Source organism: Dasypus novemcinctus, chromosome X (genome assembly GCF_030445035.2).
Source record: "Dasypus novemcinctus isolate mDasNov1 chromosome X, mDasNov1.1.hap2, whole genome shotgun sequence".
NCBI classification, from domain to species: Eukaryota; Metazoa; Chordata; class Mammalia; order Cingulata; family Dasypodidae; genus Dasypus; species Dasypus novemcinctus.
Window position 1 is genome coordinate 93,515,148 of NC_080704.1, and position 22,164 is coordinate 93,537,311.

The following is a 22,164-nucleotide window of genomic DNA, read 5'->3' on the forward strand; positions in this document are numbered from 1 at the left end:
GGAAAACTATTCTGCAGTAAGAAAAACTGAAATTGAGACAAATATGATAACATGGATGTATCTTGGAGACATTATGCTAAGTGAAATAAGCCAGACACAAAAGGCCAAATATTTCATGGTCTCACTAAGAACTAAATACAAAGAATAAATGCATTGAGTTAAACATAGAGTATAGGTTATTAGGAGGTAAGAGGAGGGCTGTGAAGGAGTACTGATGTTTAATGTTTATAGATTTTTGTGTATCCTAACTGTAAAAGTATGGAAATGGATAAAGTTTATGATAACACATTATAGTGAGTAGAAGCTGATTCATAAATGGGATTATGGCTGAATTGGGTAGTCTAGGGATATAAATATCAATTGAAAGAAAGCTAGAGAATAATCTAGGGATTGAATAACAGAGAACAATGAGGTGGATAAGAACTGTGGTTAATAGTACAAATGCAAGAATATCCTTCTGTGAGCAAGAAAGGATGTACTTCACTATTACACGGTGATGTGAATGTGTAGAAGCATGGAAAAATACAATTAATGTAATCTATGAACTATAGTTAACAGCAATACTGTAATATTCTTTTATCAATGTCATAGATGTATTGTGTTGATAATGGGGAGATATGGAAAAATGTGCCAAATGTATGCTAGGGAATCATATGTAGTGGTAATAATCTGATGATATTATCTTATAATCTGTAATAAATGTTCCTTAGTGGTATGGTGTGCTGGTGAAGGGGTATTGTATGGGAATTTTATACATGTGCATGATTGTTTTGTAACTTCACAACGTATGTATTAAAAGTATATTTTGTAAAAGTTATAAAAGAATATACATGGCCAATACCATTCTTGATTCATTTTTCACCATCCCCACTGCTATGGGAGTTGCTGTTGTAAAAGCTCCCATCTCCATGGTCAGAAATGAGTATCTGTTAAAACTTCCCAAATGTGAAACCTGCACATGTGAAACTCATCAGCCTTAATTTTACTGACTCTTCCCCCTAATGTTTATGTATGAATGTTATTTATCAAGAAAAAACTCCACTATTTATAAAATCCTCTGTGGAATGGTTTTCTCTTTTTCCTTTCCTTAAGAAATCAGAATCAAAAACAAAAGCTGGGTGTTAGAAGATTCTAAATACAATCAGGGATGGCACTGGTCATACACACACTAAAGTTTTGTTCGTAAGGCAGGGACTACCCTCAGATGTTATATATGATGCTAACCAGTATAAGTTATTGCATGCTCAGCAAAAACCAATATATCTTAAAATCTATCCAGGCTTTGTCAGTAGCTGAATGTTGCCTTCAAGTTATTTAATTACTTTAAGCCTCACTTTCTTCCTTTAAAATATTTAATATATTGATGACTATCTCCTTGCCAGCTCTAAAATGGCATGATTCAGAAAATATTGCATAATCCAAAAGAAGAGAATAGACTGAATATCACATTTAAGTTGATTTTATATGTTAGTAACTAGTCGGAATATTTATATTAAGGTTTATCAGAATTCACTTATTTAAAGAGTTTTCTAGTTGGGAATGGAAAAAATAATCAGCTTTTACCTGCCTAACCTATTATGACATAAACATTCAAATAAAGGAGAAGAAGAAAAGGAAAATACTGAAGTTTTAAAGCATACCTCAGGTGCGACAAAATTTGCAGTGTAGCATGGAGTTAAAAGAAGTCCATTTTCTCCTCGAAGTTGTTTTGCAAACCCAAAATCACAGATTCTAATGGAATCTGCATTAGCTGTTTCATCCATATATAAAATATTACTAGGTTTAAGATCACGATGAACAACCTTGAACATTAAAAGAAAAAAAAACATTGAATTTCTATAGCTAAATCAAATACATATGAAATAAAAAAAAATTAAGTTAAAATATTTCCAGGAAGGCCCCCTGGATGGAATGGGGGAGAGTATGGGCCATGATGTGGACCATTGACCATGAGGTGCAGAGGTGCCCAAAGATGTACTTACCAAATGCAATGGATGTGTCATGATGATGGGAATGAGTGTTGCTGGGGGGGGGGGGGGGGGGAGAGGTGGGGTGGGGGTGGTGGGGTTGAATGGGACCTCATATATATATATATTTTTAATGTAATATTATTACAAAGTCAATAAAAAAATGAAATAAAATGCTAAAAAAAATATATATATATATATTTCCAGGAAAAGGAACTTTTTCACTTATAGAAATTTAAGAATGACACTTTAATCAACTTTAACAGACTGAAGTATATGCAGAAATTTATCTCTATCAGATATATGCTCCAGTTTCTATATGAGCCCCAGTTTTCTGAACCACTTTCAATCTCACAACACCAAAACTTAATACTCATTTCCATGTCTGGATATGATGGATTAAGACCCTACCCAACATCTCCCCTCCCTACACTCAACAACTATAAAAACTCCTGGATATACTATAACAAGCAACTACCTGGAAACTACTGATATTGGAGAATAACCACAGAAGCAGACCCTGGTGGGGATGAGATGCTTGGTTAGAGGAGCCTGAAAGAGGGAGAGCTATAAGAATAGGATCCCATATCCTGCGTCTAAGTGCAGTTCCTTTGGCACATAGTGGTGGTAAGGACATGTGGAAAAACACAAAGATTTTCTGGCCTGGGGGACTAGAGAAGAGATGCTGGGAAGGTATTAATAGTGGGGAGCGGGGGAGGTGTATATGGGAACCTATATTTTCCATATGAGTTTTCTGTGAACCTATAACTTCTTTAACTAAAAAAGGAAAGAAAGAAAAGAGATGCTGGAACATTGTGAATGCTGAATGAGAGAATAGTATAAAGGAAAAAGCACAAACTGACCCTTGAACCACATATGTGTAATAGAGGCTCAAAGCAGTCTACAAAAAGATAAAAGGTAGGAACAGAGACAAAAGCTGCTTCCTAAGAAGCAATCTTAAATTAAGGCTCAGCTAAGAAAACTGCCCACTAGAACAAAGGAAATATACTCATTAAGGAAAATTACCAAAACACATATCCACAACTTAATATCATAAGATAAAGGATGCAATTCAAATTATCTGATATATGAAGAATCAAGAAAATGGAACATAGTTTCAATAAAATGAAAATCAAGTCCAATTGTGAGATGAACCACATGTTGAAACAGATGAGTTTTCTAATGTGGTTTTTATAACTATCCTCAATTAATTAAAACCTACATGTTTTATTGCATAAAAATTTCAACAGAAAGAGACAATTAAAATGAATGAAATTGAAGTACTAGAACTAGAAAAATTTAGAAATTCCCTTTGTGAGGATTTTTCTGCTATTACTGTCGCCTACATTTAATCTAGTTCCACCTTTAGTCAGCAGTTTACTATACTGAAATACCCTTCAGGACAAGAACCAAGTCTTACCCATCTTTGATTCTGCAACACCTTTTACAATGACTGGCATGTAGAAATGCTCAAGAAATGTCTGCCATTATTTAATTGATGTAAGAACCTGAAGGTTTCTAAAGTAATAAACAAAAGAAAAGATGCCTATCATTCTACTCTTCTCAAATATTTGGGTTGCCATTCATTTTAGTGTGCTGATAAAGATAATCAAGGAATCAGACTATAATAGGACTATGCATTTAGCATTTTAAAGCAATATTTAATTTAAAATATTGAAAAAGTACTCTTTTAAGCCACACATAAAATTGAGTATTGGTTGTTATTTTTTTAATTAAATAAGGCGCCTGTGTAGAATTTTTGCTGTGCTAAATCATAATAATTTTTGTTTTACTGTTCATATAGTTAAGTGGGTAAATGCCCACTATTCCAACTAATTCACATTTAATTTTTAAATTATTTGTTACCTTACTTCCTTTTTGAGTATATGTAATAAAAGTTTACTTTTTGGTTAACTGATGTCACTTGCCCTCCTTAGGAAGAGACAGGAAGCAAAATAGCAAGCCTACCCCTCCATCTAAAAAATTAAAAATACTTCAAATGTTTAGAATCCAAATTTCTTACTGTATCTGGGGAAGATTAGGTTTCAAGATTTCAAAGTCAATTAGGGCCATTTATTTTGAAAACATTTTTAAAACTAAATCTCCATTAAATCAGGTCTGACAGGTAGAGAGATGGGAATTAAAAAAAGAATTAGAGGGGATTTGTGGGAACATTGTGATTGATTAGGCAGAAAATGCTCAGCTCTCATAAAAACAATGGAGAAACAGCCTAAGTCTGCCTGTGGGACCTGCTTTGGGTGCCTGCAAACTAGAACAGTGCTTCACAACCTCTAGGAGGTAAGGGATAGAGAGATGAAGAAGCTGAAACAACAAAATGTGAGTTACTAAGCCTCTCCACCATCGGGAAGGGTTCCCCTCCCCAACACAAGAGATATTCAGTGGCAGTAAAACTCCTGATCCTTTCAGCTGATTGAAAGGGGAGCAGAGGTGTTCCTCTTTGCCAGCTGTTCTAAGGGAAAAGGAAGAGGGAGTTGGGGAGCTTTTCCTCAGTGAATTATTCCAGCAGAGCCAACTTTGAATATCCACTCTGGCCAGAGGAAAACAAAGGAAAACTAATTATACGGCTATGAGTCTCCAAAAAAGAGTCGGGAGGTTACCAGAGGGGTAATGCTTACGCAAGCCTCAGCAGGGTCCCAGAGACAGTCAAAGTAGATAGAAGCCTGGTACTGGTTCTCCTGAGGGCTATGGAGACTCACAGGTTCTATGGTCATGGCAGATGGCTCTGGAGTTCAAGGTCATGTCTGGTGGCCCTACTTTGGAGTTTGTGTTCCTGAGTGTGATGTAGTTGGACTCTGATATGACCTTTCTACACATGCCTCTTCTGTTACTTTTATTGGACCTGTGGTTGGTGCTGGGGCTGGTATATGCTCAGGAGACCTGAATATCTGGACTGTCCATGTGACAGCCAGGTCCTGAGCCTCAGCAGACTTGCAACTCCTACCCTCTGGTTTATTGGACTTACTCCGGCCAGCTAACAGGGAGGTGAAGAAGGTCAATCACCACACCAGGGAGCCAAGAGTGCCTACAACTGCAAGCAGGACAATTGCATCCATTATCTATGTGGAATCTAAGACTCCTCTTGATATAGAGGTAGAGTGGACATAACCATCGCAGGGTCCACAAGATGGAGGAATAGAGTATGGACTAGAGTGGACTTACTGATATTCTACTATGGAACTATTGTGATTAGTAATGGGAGAAATTGCAGCATCAATGTGGAGAAAGGGGCCACAGTAGCAGCTGAGGGTAGGGAGAGTAAAGAAGAGATATGATGTGGGGGCATTTTCAGGACTTGGAGTTGTCCTGGGTAGTACTGCAGGGACAGATGGTAGACATTGTATGTCCTGCCATGGCCCACTGGGTGGACTGGAGGAAAGTGCAAACTACAATGTAAACCACTATCCATGCAGTGCAGCAGTGCTCCAAAATGTATTCACCAAATGCAATGAATGTGCCATGATGATGAAAGAGGTTGTTGATGTGGGACGAGTGGGGTGAGGGGGGTGGGGGTTATATAGGGACCTCATGTTTCTTGAATGTAACAATAAAAAAAAAAAGAAGGAAAAAAATGATTCTCCAAGGACTATCTTAAGTACCAGTGGTAGTGACAGTATTTTTGTTAAGACTTGGGTTCCATGAAGAGGAAAAGAGGCACTAGGCTGGACCAGATCTTGAAGGTCTTTTAATGCTGGCTTAGGAGGCATATACTATCTCTGGAAATCAATAAGTCATGACTTCCATCTGGTTACCACGTGTGGTTAAAGCAGAATCAGTACAGACCCTAGTGGACAAGGTAAAAGGAAAGAGAAGTGAACTGAATTATTTTAAGTCTGGTGTAGAGGAAAACTGACTGGTGTTTGGCAGGTACTTCAGTGTTACAGCTCAAATAGAAGGCAAAAACACATGATATTGAAGCAGCATAGCATGCTGATATTGAAACCAGCAGTGGAGGGAAAGGGAAAAGAATTAGACAAAATCATAAAAGGAGGTTGAACTGACCCCCACTTCAGGGGAAAAGAAAGATTAATGCCAGACAAGTAACAAAGCCCTAGAATGTGTTACTTCTAACATTAAAGAACATGTTTACATGGTTATTTTCTTCTACAGTACCTTCATAATCAAGGGTTTCTGTCAATTCAATAAATGCTGAATTCAGCGCCAAAAAAAAAAAGGATACATCTCCTCAGGAAAGGTGTGCCACCAAGCACCATCTGCTGGCCGGTCTGGAAGTTACATGGACAAAACTGCTTTTATGTTCTATTTATCCCATCCCTGGGAGAAAGTTGTGACCCAGTACTGAACTCCTGGCATGATTTTGGTAATTAAAGCTGGGCAATTACAAAGATCTAGGATAAGTTGAACCAAATATCAAAGAGCTCTGAAAAAAGAACAGTAGTCAAGAAAGAGAAATTGGCAATCAGAGTAAATTCACCAGCAAATCAGATGCCTAGACATCAGCAAAAATGTATGAGCCATACTAGGAAGCAGGAAGAGATGGCCTGGTCAAAGGAACAAACCAAATGTCCTAAAGATATTCAGGATTTGAGACATTAATTAATGATAATCAAACAATTCTGACAAATCATTTTAAATAATTGAAATAAAATATGACTAATAAAATAAAGGCTATTAAGAAGAAACTAGGTGAGCATAAAGAACAATTTGACAGTCTGCAAAGAAAAGTAAGTCAACTTACGGGAACTAAAGACATGATGGATGAGATTAGAAAACATTAGAGGCACATAAGAGCAGATTTGAAATGCCTGAAGACAGAATTAGTGATATTGAAGACAGTGCATCTGACATGGAAAAGACAGGAGAATGGAAAGAGAAGAGAAAGGGAAAATGGATCAGGGTCTCAGGCAATTGATCAACAATGTGAAATGTAAAAACATGGGTATTATCAGTGTCCCAGGAGGAGAAGAGAATGGAAAAGGGGCAGAAAGAATAGTGGAGGAAATAATGACTGAAAACTTCCTAACCTTATGAAAGACATATATATCAACATCCAAGAAGGACAATGAACTCCAAACAGAATAAATTCAAACAGACCTACACTGAGAATCCTACTGTTCAGAATGACAAATATCAGAGATAAAGAGAAGATTTTGAAAGCATCAAGAGAAAAGCAAAGCATCACATAGAAGGGAAACTCAAAGAGATTAAGTGCTGACCTCTCCTGAGATATATGACCCATCTTTTTGGTGTCTACAAGACACTCGCCTTAGACATAAGGACACAAGGAGGTTAAAAGTAAAGGGTTGGAAAAAAGATATTCCAAGCAGATAGTAAACAAAAAATAGCTAGAGTAGTGATACTAATATCAGATAAAATAGATTTTAAATGCAAAACTATTTTAAGGGATGAATAATTGAAAGGGACAATTCACCAAGAAGAAATAAGTACACTAAATATCTATGCACCTAACCTCAGTGTCCTAAGATACATGAGGTACATACTGGCAAACCTGAAGGGAGAAATAGATATCTTTACAATACTAGTTAGAGATTTGGCTAAATCTCTCTCATTATTGGATAGAACATATGGACAGAGGACAAATAAAGAAATAGAGAACTTGAATAATATGATAAACATACTAGAACTAAGAGACATTTTATAAACCATCCACCCCAAAACAGTAGTATCCAAAACATGGATCCTTTGCCAAGATATACAATCTGTTGGATCACAAGATCAGTCTCAATAAATCTAAAATGATTGAAATTATACAAAACACTATCTCTGATCATAATGGAATGAAGCTTGAAATCAATAATGGTCAGAAAAAGGGAAAATTCATAAATATATGGAGATTATACAACACACTCTTAAAGACTCAGTGGGACAAAGAAGAAATTGGAAGAGAATTCAGCAAATACCTTGAGATGAATGAAAATGAACACAACATATCAAACCCTATGGGTAACTGCAAAGGCAGTGCTGAGAAGGAAATTTATAACCCTCAATACTTACATTAAAAAAGAAGAAAGAGATAAAATTGATGATCTAAACATACACCGGAAGAACTAGAAAAAAGAACAGCAAGCTAATCCCACACCAAGCCAAAGGAAAGATATAGTAAAGATCAGAGAAGAAATAAATGATATTAAGAACAAATAAAACAAGAGAATCAACAAAACCAAAAGTTGGTTCTTTGAGAAGATCAACAATATTGACAAACCTTTAGCTACAATGACAAAGAAAAAATGAGAGAAGACATAAATAAAATCAGAAATGGGAGGGGGTACATCACCACTGGCCCTGTAGAAATAACAGAAGTCATGAGGATACTATGAAAAATTATATACCACAATATTAGACAAATTACACACTACTGAGGTACAATCTGAGGAGGAAATAAAAAAGAATTCCCCTTATAACAGCAATTAAAATAATCAAATATTTAGGAATAAACTTAACCAATGGCATAAAATACCTGTATTCAGGAAGCGGACTTGGCCCAGTGGTTAGGGCGTCTGTCTACCACATGGGAGGTCTGCGGTTCAAACCCCGGGCCTCCTTGACCCGCGTGGAGCTGGCCCATGTGCAGTGATGATGCACACAAGGAGTGCCCTGCCATGCAGGGGTGTCCCCCGCATAGGGGAGCCCCACGCACAAAGAGTGCACCCCATAAGGAGAGCCACCCAGCGCGAACGAAAGTTCAGCCTGCCCAGGAATGGTGCCGCACACACGGAGAGCTGACATAACAAGATGATGCAACAAAAAGAAACACAAATTCCCATGCCGCTGACAACAACAGAAGCAGACAAAGAAGAACATGCAGCAAACAGACACAGAGAACAGAAAATGGGGGGGGGACGGCGGGGAGAAAAAACAATACCTGTATTCAGAGAATCAGAGAACTACAAAACATTGCTAAAAGAAACTGAAAAGACTTAAATGGAATGACGTTCCATGTTCATGGTTTGGAAGACTAAATATCATTACAATGTCAGTTTTATCCAAAGTAATTTACAGATTACATGCAATCCCAATAAAAATCCCAACAGCCTTTTCTGCAGAAATAAAAGAGATAATAAACAATTTTTTTGGAATGGTAAGGGGCCCCCAAAAGCAAAAAATGTATTAAAAAAGAAAAGAGAAATTAGAGGACTCTCATTTCATGACTTTAAAGCATATTATTTAGTTACACTTGTAAAAACATCATGGTACTGGCATAAGGACTGATAGACAATGGAACCAAGTTGAGAACTCAGAGATTGACCCTCACATCTGCAGTCAAGAGATTTTTGAAAAGGCTGTTAAACACACCCAGATGGGCCAGAAGTGTGAGACCCTTTTCTCACACCTTATCCTAAAATGAACTCAAAATGGATCAAGGACTTAACTATAAAAATACAAAAACAACCAGAAAACTGCTAGAAGAAAATACAGGAAAACATCTTCAAGATCTTGTGATAGGTGGTAGTTTCTTAAACCTTATGTCCAAAGAATGAGCAACAAAAGAGAAAATAAATGGGACCTCTTCAAAATTCAACACTTTTGCACCTCAAAGGAGTTTGTGAAAAAGTTGAAAAGGTAGCTGATACAATGCGAGAAACTATTTGGTAATCACGTTATCTGATAAGTGTTTAATATCCATGATATATAATGAGATCATATAACTCAACAATAAAAAGACAAAATATCTGCTTAAAAAACAGGTATAAGACTTGAAAAGACATTGTCCGAAGAAGAAATACAAATGGCAAAGACATGAAAAAATGTTCAACATTACTAGTGATCACAAAAAAGTAAATCAAAACTACACCCCAGCCAGTGAACAGGAAGGTGATGGTCAGCCACCACACCAGGAGCCAAGAGTGCCTACAACTGCAAGCAGGAGAACTGCATCCCTCCTCTATGTGGAATCTAAGCCCCCGCTTGATATAGAGGTAGAGTGGACATAACCATCCCAGGGTCCACAGGATGGAGGAATAGAGTATGGATTAGAGTGGACTTACTGATATTCTACTATGGAACTATTGTGATTAGTAATGGAAGAAATTGTAGCATTGATGTGGAGAAAATGTCCATGGTAGCTGCCGAGGGTAGGGAGAGTGAAGAAGAAATATGCAGTGGGGGCATTTTCAGAACTTGGAGTTGTCCTGGGTGGTACTGCAGGGACAGATGGTGGACACTGTATGTCCTGCCATGGCCTACTGGGTGGACTGGGGGAGAGTGTAAACTACAGTGTAAAACATTATCCAAGTGGTGCAGCAGTGCTCCAAAATGTATTCACCAAATGCAATGAATGTCCCATGATGAAAGGTTGTTGATTTGGGAAGAGTGGGGTGAGTGGGGTGGGAGGGTATGTGGAACCTCTTATATTTTTTCAATGTAACATTTAAAAAAAAAAGAGAAAAAAAGAAAAAAAAACTACATCAAGATACCATTTCACACCTATTAGACTGAGGTCTATTAAAAAGTTGGGAAACTAAATGTTGGAGAGGATGTGGAAAGTTAGGAATGCTTATTCGCTGCTGGTAGGAATATAGAATGCTACATCCACTGTGGATGACTGTTGGGCAATTCCTAAGGAAGTTGAATACAGATTTGCCATGGGACCCTGCAATATCACTGCTAGGTATATACCCAGAACTGAGAGCAGTGACATGAACAGATATCTGCACACCGATGTTCATAGCAGCATTATTCACTATAGCCAAATGTTGGAAACAATCCAGGTGTCCATCACCTGGTGAATGGATAAAAATTGTGGTGTATACACATGATGGAATATTATGCAGTGGTAAGAAGAAATGTAGTCATAAAACATATGTCAACATAAATGAACCTGGAGGACATTATTTTGACTGAAGCAAGCCAGAAACAAAAGAACAAATACTGTATGATTCCCCTATTATGAACTAAATATATTATATGAAACACAAACATATTTTATGAAATATGGGTAGAATTGCATATATAAGATTATTTTTCTTTGAAGCTGAACAAATGTAAGTTAATAGTAAAAAATATTAATATCAGACCAAAAAAAACATACTAAGTGAAGGAGACCAGACACAGTGTACAACATATTATATAATTCCATTTATATAAAATGTAAATATAAATCAATTTATAAAGATGAAATTTGATTAGTGGTTATGTAGATCTGAAGAAGGAATGCTAAGAGGTGTAAAGTCTTTATTTTTGGAGTAAGGAAATTGTTCTAAAATTTTTGAGATTTTGAATGTACAATATTTTGATTATACTAAAAGTCTTTGATCATACACTTTGAATAGAACAGCCAGAAACAGCAGCTATGTACAGTGAGGGCAGCATAGAGAGACTGAGAGGTGAGGAATTTTCTTGTTTGCCTATTTTCTTGTTTATTATTATTGCTATTATTGAAATAATGAAAATGCTCTAATAATTATTGAATTGTGAACACACAACTATGTGATTATAGCAAATACCATTGACTATACACTTTGGATGAACTGTATGTTTATTAATATGCATCAATAAAATGGATTTTTAAAAAAGCTAAACCTGAAGGCCTCTGGTAAATCCCATTCCAGTCTGGGGTTTGCAAACTTCTGTGGAAAAAAAACCACAGTGAAAGAAAACACAGGAATCCCAGGTAATCTACCTTCTCCAAGTTAAGGTGAAATGATAATCTGAACTCCTCTGTCAGATGCAAAACCATTTGGTAGGCTCAGTCTTAACCCACAGTCATTGCACTAAGGAAGGCAGCACTGAGAACATCTCCCTCAATGGATAACCAAACCAAAACTAAGGCACAAGCCCTTTAGAACAAACAGGTTTTTCTTTGGGGATGGCATTAGAGACATAAATTTTGGCTGTCTTCTAATAAACGTTGTTTATTTCAGTCACTTTTTGGAACACTTAGATCAGGACTTTTCTCCGACCTCAGGTTAAGGGCCTCCCTGTTCTGGAACCCAAGCCCACCTGTTTCAGAACTGGGCTCAGCCTTTTTCCACCTGTCAGCCATCTTCCCTATAACCACTTACCCTGACCACAACTTTGATACTGACTTCTGTACCTTCATCTAAGTCATGCCAGCGTCCTAGTCCATTTTACATCCACAGTCCTTTTCCTTTCAGTTCATTCCAAGAAAGAACACATCACTGAAAACAAGGTTGAGAGAAGGTACCATTTGGCTGGTCCGTGAACAGAACAGATATAGAAATGTATTTGATATTTCTTCCCGGGGCTTTTGATTCCTGTCAAAACTCAACTTTGCAGTTTTATATTTTTCGGATTAATGTTATACTTTGGGTTGAAAAGGTTCCAACATATTGGATAGAAGCAGAAGAAAGGACAACCAGGGGGGATTATCATGTCATCTTCAAGCAAACACATACACACATACATTTTGCTTGGACATGAGAAGTGTGATTATTTAATTTAAACTCTTTCTGAAACCTGTCAGTCTCCTTCAAGGTTTTCTCCTTACACTCTTAAGACCACATGAGATCAAACTACCATTTGGGGGTAATCCTTTATTTTTGGGATGATTTAGTATCCTTGTTACATAATCACTGAAGATAAAACAATATGAAATAAGTTCACATATTTTATGCATGATTGTTCTATAAACCCACAACTTCTCTAATAAAGAAAAAAATATATTAAAAAGAATTAGACAATTCCCTAAACCCTTAACCTTCATTACATTATGAGTTTTATCAAGATATTCTCTTTAAAAATATATGTGCTTGTAAAAGCAATACATTTTATTAGGTGATATCATCTTCTATATATAATTTCATGAAGATAAGTCTCTTAATTGAAGTGAGGAATAAAACTACAACTTACTCCTTGACAATGAAGATAGTCAACTGTTTTAGTTATTACATACAGTACATCACTAGCTTCACGTTCTGAGAAACATTTTTGTTTGAGAATACGGTCAAGTAACTCTCCTCCTTTCATCAAATCTGTAACAAGGTAAACATATCTACCATCATCATAGACCTAAAAAAAGAATACATTTTGAAAATGTTACTATTTACAATTAAAATTCTAAAATGCTTAATTATATTTACTTTGCTTTCCTAGTGAACTTCTAGCATTTACAAAATGACATTATTCCTTTACTGTTAATGTATACTGAAGATTGCATTGGTTAAACAACCTCCCAAACAGTCCTGTAAGACCATATTAAACATAAAATTTTATTAACTTTTGAGATTGAATCTCTCACTTCATCAAAAGGATATTAATGAAAAAATAACTCTGTCTTTGAAATGACATTTACCTTATTTTTAAACTGTACTATAGCCCCTTTACTTCCCTACTAATAGTAAAATTCTTTCTGGAAGTAAGCATATTATTATTGTAAACCCATTAACTGATATGGTCTTAAAAGGCTGTTGAATTCAAATACTGTATCAAGAAGAATAAATAAAAATGCTCCTATGTATAATGAAACTATTGCTTAAATATTACAACTTAAAATGCATATCATATCTCAACCAAACTGATAAAGGTGATGGATGATTTGTCCTTTCTCTCTTAAAAGAAAATAGTATCATTTTCTTATGGGAAAAGTCAGCATTTAATAATATTTTTTTAATGTATGGGTTATACATTCATTTTACAAACCTATAGATTAATACTATTCCGCTCAAAGAATAAATCATAATGCTAAGGAAAATGGCTATACAGTCAATAGAACATCATATTTCCAATCTCCTAGATCTTCTATATATACTGTACTACAGAATAATAAATGGTCCTAGTTATAATGTTAACTAGTTAACCAGTCAGAAATAATGAGGATACTAATTTATCAGCCATCACAGTTCCTTTTTGACAGTCTGTAAGAGAGTTATGCATAAAGAATGTAGAAATAAAGAATTGAAATGGCAAATTTAAGGATCTTGAGATTTTGTAGCAGGAAAGAAATGTATTACACACAACATTTTCATAAGAAAATTAAAGTGACAAGCCATAACATCATTAGTTTAGCTGATACATAAAATTTAAAATACTTACATCCTTTAAAGAGATAATGTTAGGGTGTTGTCCATAGCGCATCAAAATTTCAATTTCTTCTGAAGGGTCTCTCTTACTTTTGTCAATGATCTAAGAAATAAAGCAAGAGAAAAATTTCAGAAGAAAATTATTTTCTTTGTATAAAATTGAGCAAAATTTTAAATTTGGCTTTATCTTTAATCAAATACTTAAAAACTCAAGAATGATGCTTACTTTATATCATTTTGACATTCAAAAATTTCCTATAAGTAAATCTAAACAAAATGAACTGGAGTACTATCTTTAACATTATATTCCACTTAACTAAAACTATAGTAAATGATGGGATCCAAATGTGATGGTAATCATCACAATTGCTCAACCTTAATATAATACATTAAAATTAAAACTATTCAAAAGTAAAATATTCATAAAGTACACTATTTCTTCAAAATAAATCCATGGAAAGTAATTCACATGGAAATATTAAGTCTTAGTTGTTTTCCTTATCATCTTATCTTTATTTTTTCCAATTACCCCACTGACAATGCCTGTCAAACTATAATTAAACTATATAAATAAAACAAAAAATAAGGCTCATAGATAAGAAAACACCTTTACTGCAAATTCCATATTGTTAGTTGTATGTATGCAACGCTTGCAAACAGAATAGGAACCAACACCAACATCCTCTTTCAATTCATACACTTCACGAAATTGTGCAGCATTTCCATTTATCTGTTTAAAAAAAAGGTAAAACACTAAGGAGAATAAAATAGCTTTCATAAGTTTTTATTATATCTCCAAAAATATGTCCATCATATATCTTTTTTTAAAAAATGACTCATTTTAGAGATGTTTATCAATATTTATAAAAGGCTTAAGCAGATTCTGAGTAATCCTAAATTGTAGGCTCTCTGAGTCCTGAGTTCAATACAAGAAATCTGCCAACTTATTCATCACTATTCCATTTTCATACCAAAGAGACAGCATAAATGTAACCAAGGATAACTAATGCTTTATTCCCCCAAAATATATGAGACCTTTTTAATGAAAGATTATGCATAGAGGTAAACAAAAATTTAAAACTCACTTAAAAAAATCTATTGAAAATCCTTAGCAATAGCTATTTAATCAGAGAAGTATCCCAAAATGAAATAATCTGCTTAAATGGAAGTTACCTGAATGGTTGGTAATACATTTGTACTTGTGATAGGAGTGATTTTATATTCTTCTGCAAAAGAAGTTGCAACAAAGCTGAATCCTTTGAAGAGCTGATGAGCATTAGCACTAGCTGGCAAGCCAGGAGAATCTAATGTTGAAATAAGTACATTTTATTAGGTGTACACAGGACTGTCTGATATAAAATGACAGCATTTCTTTTAACATTATTAAATGTTGCCAACTGACATACATTACATGTATGTAAATTATGTCTCCCCACCACTAGCATGTATATTCTGTGTGGGCAGTAATTTTTGTCTATCTGTCCTCTACTGAAACCTCAAGTTTTGTACATAGTAGGCATTAAGTATTTGCTGAATTAATATATTGAACAGTGGCCATTAAAAGCAAACTGTGTTAAATACTATGTGCTCTAAGAGTGATAGATCTCATGTTTTGCTTCTAATTCTCTAATACATTAGCATGTCAAAAGGCATATAAAAGAAGAAAAATCACCACACTTTGCCTGAGTTGCTACTTCCTTGATAAATATTTGCCACATAAAGTCTCTACTAGATAGTTGCCCAAGAAATGTGGCATATAAGGATCCATACATCCAGAAAACACAAACCAACCATCTGCCAACTTACCATTTTTTCTTTCTACATAAGTAGCTAGGTTATTTTTTAACCACCTAATTGAATAAGAGCCTTAGTTTTCCATGTAAATATGCATTACCTTTAGGTGTTTTTGCAGTAAATTCAGCATCAAAATAAAAAGTATCATCTGGTTTTCCAGAAACTGGCTTGAAAGGAGGTTGAACTTCTCTTTTATATAATTTCTAGAAGAAGCAGTGAGAAAATGCAAAAACATATTAAAAATTATTATATTTTCTAAGAGAAAGAAAACCATAATATTCATAGACATTAACAGAACACTCACAATTTTATAACTGAAATTTCATCAGCCTTCAGATAAGTTAACCAAATTTGAAAAATTTAAGAGATAATATACAAAAAGAAATGAGATAAAAAAACACAGTAGTGAAGCCACAGTGATGCCAAAGAATAAAGATGTTCAATTTTCATTATCAAAAACTTATTTGAGGAGGACTGTAGAAAGATGGCAGAGTAGGAAGCTCCAGGATGCAGTCCTTCAACCAGAACAACAATTAAACAGTCAGGAACTATTTACAACAACTATTTTGAATCTCCAGAGGCTAGAAGAATATTGTACAGCTTCCAGGGAAGAGAGGAAGGAAGAGACTGATAGATCACAGTATAGAACAGTAAATTGTTCTGTTTCTGTGGATAGTCCTGGTATTCAACCCCCACTCTCACAACAGGCTGCCATGGGGTTCAGACCCTGGATAGCTTGCTGGTGACAGAAGGGATGTAAAAATCTTCTTCCCCAAGGCCAGAGGTAGGTATGGCCGATCAACTATCATGGCTTTTTTTTTTTTAATGTTTGCATCTTTATTTTATTTTATTTTTTAAATTTTATTTATTCATTTTTTAAAAAATATTACATTAAAAAATATGAGGTCCCCATTCACCCCCACCGCCCCCACCCCACCACTCTCCCCATAATAACACTCTCCCCCATCATCATGACACATCCATTGCATCTGGTGAGTACATCTCTGGGCATCGCTGCAGATCATGGCTTTTGATTATCATATTTGGATCACTGGGATCCTGGTTCTGAGAGAGGCCATGGTTTCAACTTGCCCTAGACAAATGTCACGGCAGAGGAAACTTAAAGATGATGTGTTTCCTTAGGGCTCTGGGGGACACTTAGTTGAAAGGCACATTTGAGGAGCAGGCCAAGAAATTTCACCTTTAGGGAACACTGGAAGAAAATCTTGGTGACCTTTGTAAACCCCTCTCCAGGGCATTTTGGGGACCATATTCAGCCCCTCCATGAGTCAATGGCCCCATTTAAGCTGGGAAAGATTGACTCGGGAAAGTCCTCTCCAGTATGCCCTTCCTCACAGAAGTTGCCCTCAAAACAAAAGCAGCTTGATACAACAAAGATGTGTATAGAGGTGACAGTGTGGGGCAAAGCCTTGCTGATTTCAAATACTAGCGAAAGGGAGGTCTGTCTCCTAATAAAAGGAGGGGACAACCAAACTCCCATAAACAGGGGAACTCCCCCCAAAAAAAAAACTAGGAAGCAAAATCTGAGACAAAACAGAGGCCAGGAAGACAGGGAAAACATGTACACTGCATTCACTGTGGGCAGACTTTCCTTATAGGAGGTCTGGCACTCAATAAAATCTCTGTCTTATCAGTAGCTACTCACAAAATCAAGAAACAGATATCTGAGTGGAAAAATTCCAGATATAACATTTTAAATATTAAAATGTACAATGTGTAACAAAAGAGTACAATACAAACAAAGAAACAAAATGATGGTTCATTCATAGGAAGAGGATAAAAGTCCAGAAAACACCACTGAAGAAGACCAGAATGTGGACATACTGAACAAAGTCTTTAATAAAATTATATAAATATACTCAAGAAGATGAGGGAAAATAGAGAAGTAACTAAAAGATATAAGGAAAACAATGAATGAGCAATATGAGAATATTAGTAAAGAGATAGAAAATTTTAAAAAGGAATTAAACAGATTTACTGGTGTTGAAGATCACAGTAACGGAAATGAAACATTTCCAGGAAGGTATTGAAAACAGAGTGGAGTTGGCAGAAAAAAGAATAAGTGAACTCAAAGACAAGATATTTGAAGTGAGTTAGGATGAGAAGCAGAAAGAAAAAGTGTAAAAAGAAAAAAAAATAGCCTAAGACACCTCTAGGAAACCCTCAAGCACACCAATATATGCTTTATAGAAGACTTTAATATACCACATACAATAATGAATCGAACTTTCAGTCAGAAGATCAAGAAGGAAATACAAGACTTGAACAATACTCAAACCATCAAGATCTAACAGACATACATAGAAAACTTCACCCAACAAAATGAGAATACACATTCTTTTCAAGTACAAATGGGTCATTCTCTAGGGTAGAGCATAGTTTAAGGCACAATAAATTAAAAAATATTGAAATCATACAATGTATATACCCTTGTTACAACACAAAGAAGCTAGAAATCAATAACAGGGAGAAATGGAAAATTGAGAAATACGTAGAGATTAAATAAAATACTATTAACCAATCAACAGAATAAAAAAGAAATCACAGGCAAAATTAGAAAATACCTTGGAGCAAATGAAAGTGAAAATGAAGAAAATAACATGGGAAAATTTAAGGCTCACATGGCATATGAACACCTGGAAGATTTAAGTCTCTGGGACATATATTTAATAGTTATAGTGCTAATTAAATGTTCATATAACGGCATAAGAACCATGTGTAAGAAAATTATAAATAACTCTAACTCTGATACATTTGGGATTAGGTTATCATATATTCCAAAGTATGGGCCACTGACAAGGTACCAAATTCCTAGGGTTGTCTGCCTTGGTTATAGTGTCTAGATGTCTCTGAAGCCCTCAAGAGCCCCCCTATTTGAGGCACTATTTACTGTGACAGTCAATGTTTTCCTCCTGAGAAGTGCACAAGCATAACTTCTTGAATAACTTCCTGACTCACTTTGAAACCTCTTAGCCATAAATACTCATTTGTTTCCCATCCAAAGACTAACCAGGCCCAACCCAGCTTAGCTTCTGATATCAGATGAGAATGGGTGTGTTCAGGGGTTAATCCATGGAGAATTGTTAAAAAAGGTTATTTGTAAATCTTTGGAAATGAGTAGAATGGTTAAAGATTATTATTTTATTTGTAAGTAGCAGTGCTACTGCATGGGTATGACAGTGGTTGAAAAGAAACATATAAGGTCATGTATATTACTAGAAGGAAAGCTTAAAACTGTAACATGGGACAGTATGAGATAGTAAAACTTCATGTAAAACATGAATATGGGTGATGTTGCATATGTAAGACAGTTTTTATAAAATATATATACAAATATATTAGAAGGAAAAAGAATAGCAGCTACATATAACAGGTAAGGCATAGAGAGACTGAGAGGTGATGAGTTTTGTTTATTTGTTTGGTTTTAGTTTATTATTATTGGAATAGTGAAAGTGCTTTGGGAGTGATTGGGGTAATGAATGCACAAATATGTGATTATACCAAATACCAAAGATTGTATTCTTTGGATGGATTTATGCTTTATGATTATGTATCAATAAAATTGAAAAAATGCTTAAGAAAAGAAAAATATGAATGTACAAAGTAAATCAGAGAGACAGAAATAAAATAGCAGCTATGTATGGTAGGAGAAGCTCAGAGAGATTGAGACGTGAATATTAAGGCATACAGTTTTTTTTTGTCTGTTTTTTGCTTATTATTACTAATCATACTGGAATAATGAAAATACTCTAATAATAATTGAATTGATGAATGCACAACTATGTGATTATACCAAATATCATTACGGTATGCTTTGGATAGACTGTATGCTTTATTAATATGCATCAATAAAACTCATTAAAATGCAAATGTACTATATATTCCAGTTAAAAGACAAATATTCTCAGATTACAAAGAAAAGAATCATCTATATACTAAAAAAAAAAATCCTCACTTGTATTTAATATTTCCCCCTATTGGTCAAGGTATTTTTCCAAATGCATAACTAGTTGGCATGTCGGTGCCAGGGAGGCTCAACCCTGGGATTCATGTCCCACACCAGGGAGAAAGGAAATGAGTTGATATGCTGAATTTTGCTTAGGGAGAGGCCACATTTGAGCAACAAGGAGGTTTTTAGTTGCTAACACTTAGGCAATATAGAACACTAGGCTAAGTTTCAACTTTACAAGATTAAGGTTCATAAGTACAAGCATCAATAACAAGTGCTTAGCATACTGGTCTGTTCTGCTTCACTAGGCACTGCCCATGTATTCTAGAGTTGCAGGCAATACCTACTCTCCAGTTCATCAGAAATGCCCAGGATAACTAACAAAAGGATGATAATGGAAAATGCCCATCCCAAAAAAGCAGTATCTACAACTGCAAGCAAGACAGCTCCATTCATCTGCCCCATGGGATCTAAGCCCCATTTCAATTGGAAGCAGAGTAGGCATCACCATCCCCAAATCCTCAAGATTCAGGAATGAACAAACATAAGGGAAGAATGCAATTATGGATTAAAGTGGACTTATTATTATTCTAGCAATGGAAGTTTTTACAACATTGATATAAAGACAGTGGCCACAGAGGCTCTGAGGGGAGGGAGAGGAAAGAATAAGTGTAACATGGGGCATTTTGGGGATATTGGAATTATACTGCTGGAAATTGCAATGACAGATACTGGCCATTATACATTTTGTCAAAACCTGTAAAATTGTGTGGTGCAAAGTGAAAACCATAATGTAAACTATAGACCATGGGTTAGTGGCAATGCTTCAATAGGTGTTCATCAATTATAACTAATATACTACAGTAAGGGAAGATGTTCTTATTGGGGAAAACTATGGTGGGGGAGAGGGTGGAGTATATGGGAATCCCCTGTATTTTATTTATTTTAAGCAAATCAATTGAATTTTATTGATACATATTTGTAAAGCATACAATCCCTCCAAAGTGTACAATCAATGGTATTTGGAATAATCACACAATTGTGTATTCATCACTTCAATCAGTATTAGAGCATTTTCATTATTTCAATAAGCATAGTAATAATAATAAAACAAAAACCAGACAACCAGACAAAAAATTAATCACCTCTCAATTTCTCTATGCTTCCTCTGCTGTTCACAGCTGCTATGTCTGACTATTCTTGCATATTTGTTTATTTATTTTTGGTGTAATATTTGTATAATCTAAAAGTTCTTTAAAAATAAAAGAAAAAAATAAAGAAAAAAGAAAAATTAAGGGATGTAGTGAAGACAGTGTTAAGAGGACTATTTATAGCTCTAAATGCTTACATTAAAAAAGAAGAGGAGAGGATATGTCTCAAGCAGATGGGCACCTGCCTCCCACCTGGGAGGTCCTGGATTTGGTTCTCAGTGCCTCCTGAAAAAGACAACCAAGGCAGCAAGCTGATGTGATAGGCTGGTACAGCAAGCTGAAGCAAGAAGATGATGCAATGAGATGACATGATGAGCTGAAAAACAAGCAGACACAATAAGCTGGCACAATGAGCAAGGAGTGGATGTAGTTCACATGGTTGGCACCTGCCTCCCACATGGGAGGTCCCCAGTTTGGTTCCCAATGCCTCCTAAGGAAGATTAGCAGAGACAATGAGCAGATGCAATTAGGAGAGAAAATGAGCAGAAGAAAAGAAAGACTTTAATTCAGAGACCTATCTTCAAAACTAGAACTAGAAAAATAAATGAAAATGAACCCCAAATGGTGAAAAGGGAAGGAAATAAAGATGAGTATGGAGATAAATGAAACAGAAAACAAAACAAAACTCAATAGAGAGAATTAACCCAACCAAAAATTGGTTCTTTGAAAATATCAAGAACATGGACAAATATTTAGCTAGACTGACAAAGAAAAAAAGAGAAAGGATACAAATAATGAAAAAAAGAAATGAAAAGCGGGACATTACTATTGAATGATAAACAAAAAGGACTGTAAGATAATACTATTTATAACTGTATAATAATAAAATAGATAAACTAGATGAAATGAACAAATTCTTAGAAACACACAGCCTACTTACGTTGACTCAGGAAGAAACAGAAGATCTTAACAAACCAATTACAGTAAAGATATTGAGCCAGTAATCAAAACCCTCCAATCAAAGAAAAGCCCATGACCAGATGGCGTCACAGGGGAGTTCTCCCAAACACTCCAAGAAGACTTAACTCCAGTTCTGCTCAGACTTTTTATAAAATTTGAAAAGGAGGGAACACTCCCAAATTCATTCTACAAGACCAACTTCACCCTCATATGGAAGCCAGCTAATGATACCACAAGAAATGAAAACTACAGAACAATATCTCATGAATACAGATGCAAAAATACTCAACAAAATACTAGCAAACCATGTCCAACAGCATGTTAAAAAACTACACACCTCGATC

General features: G+C 35.4%; 1 protein-coding gene across 6 annotated transcripts in view; it reads right to left on the reverse strand.

Moving 5' to 3' along the window:
• The window catches only part of RPS6KA6 (ribosomal protein S6 kinase A6), a 342,192-nt gene that overhangs the window by 113,941 nt on the left and 206,087 nt on the right, over positions 1–22,164 (reverse strand). For all 6 annotated transcript variants that reach the window (XM_058291822.2, XM_071213112.1, XM_058291821.2 and 3 more), the window contains 6 exons: positions 15,840–15,942; positions 15,119–15,249; positions 14,553–14,675; positions 13,959–14,048; positions 12,777–12,935; positions 1,641–1,802 (listed from right to left, as the gene is read on the reverse strand). In XM_058291822.2, coding sequence (XP_058147805.1) covers positions 1,641–1,802; positions 12,777–12,935; positions 13,959–14,048; positions 14,553–14,675; positions 15,119–15,249; positions 15,840–15,942 — 768 coding nt within the window. The remainder of the gene's footprint in view (positions 1–1,640; positions 1,803–12,776; positions 12,936–13,958; positions 14,049–14,552; positions 14,676–15,118; positions 15,250–15,839; positions 15,943–22,164) is intronic.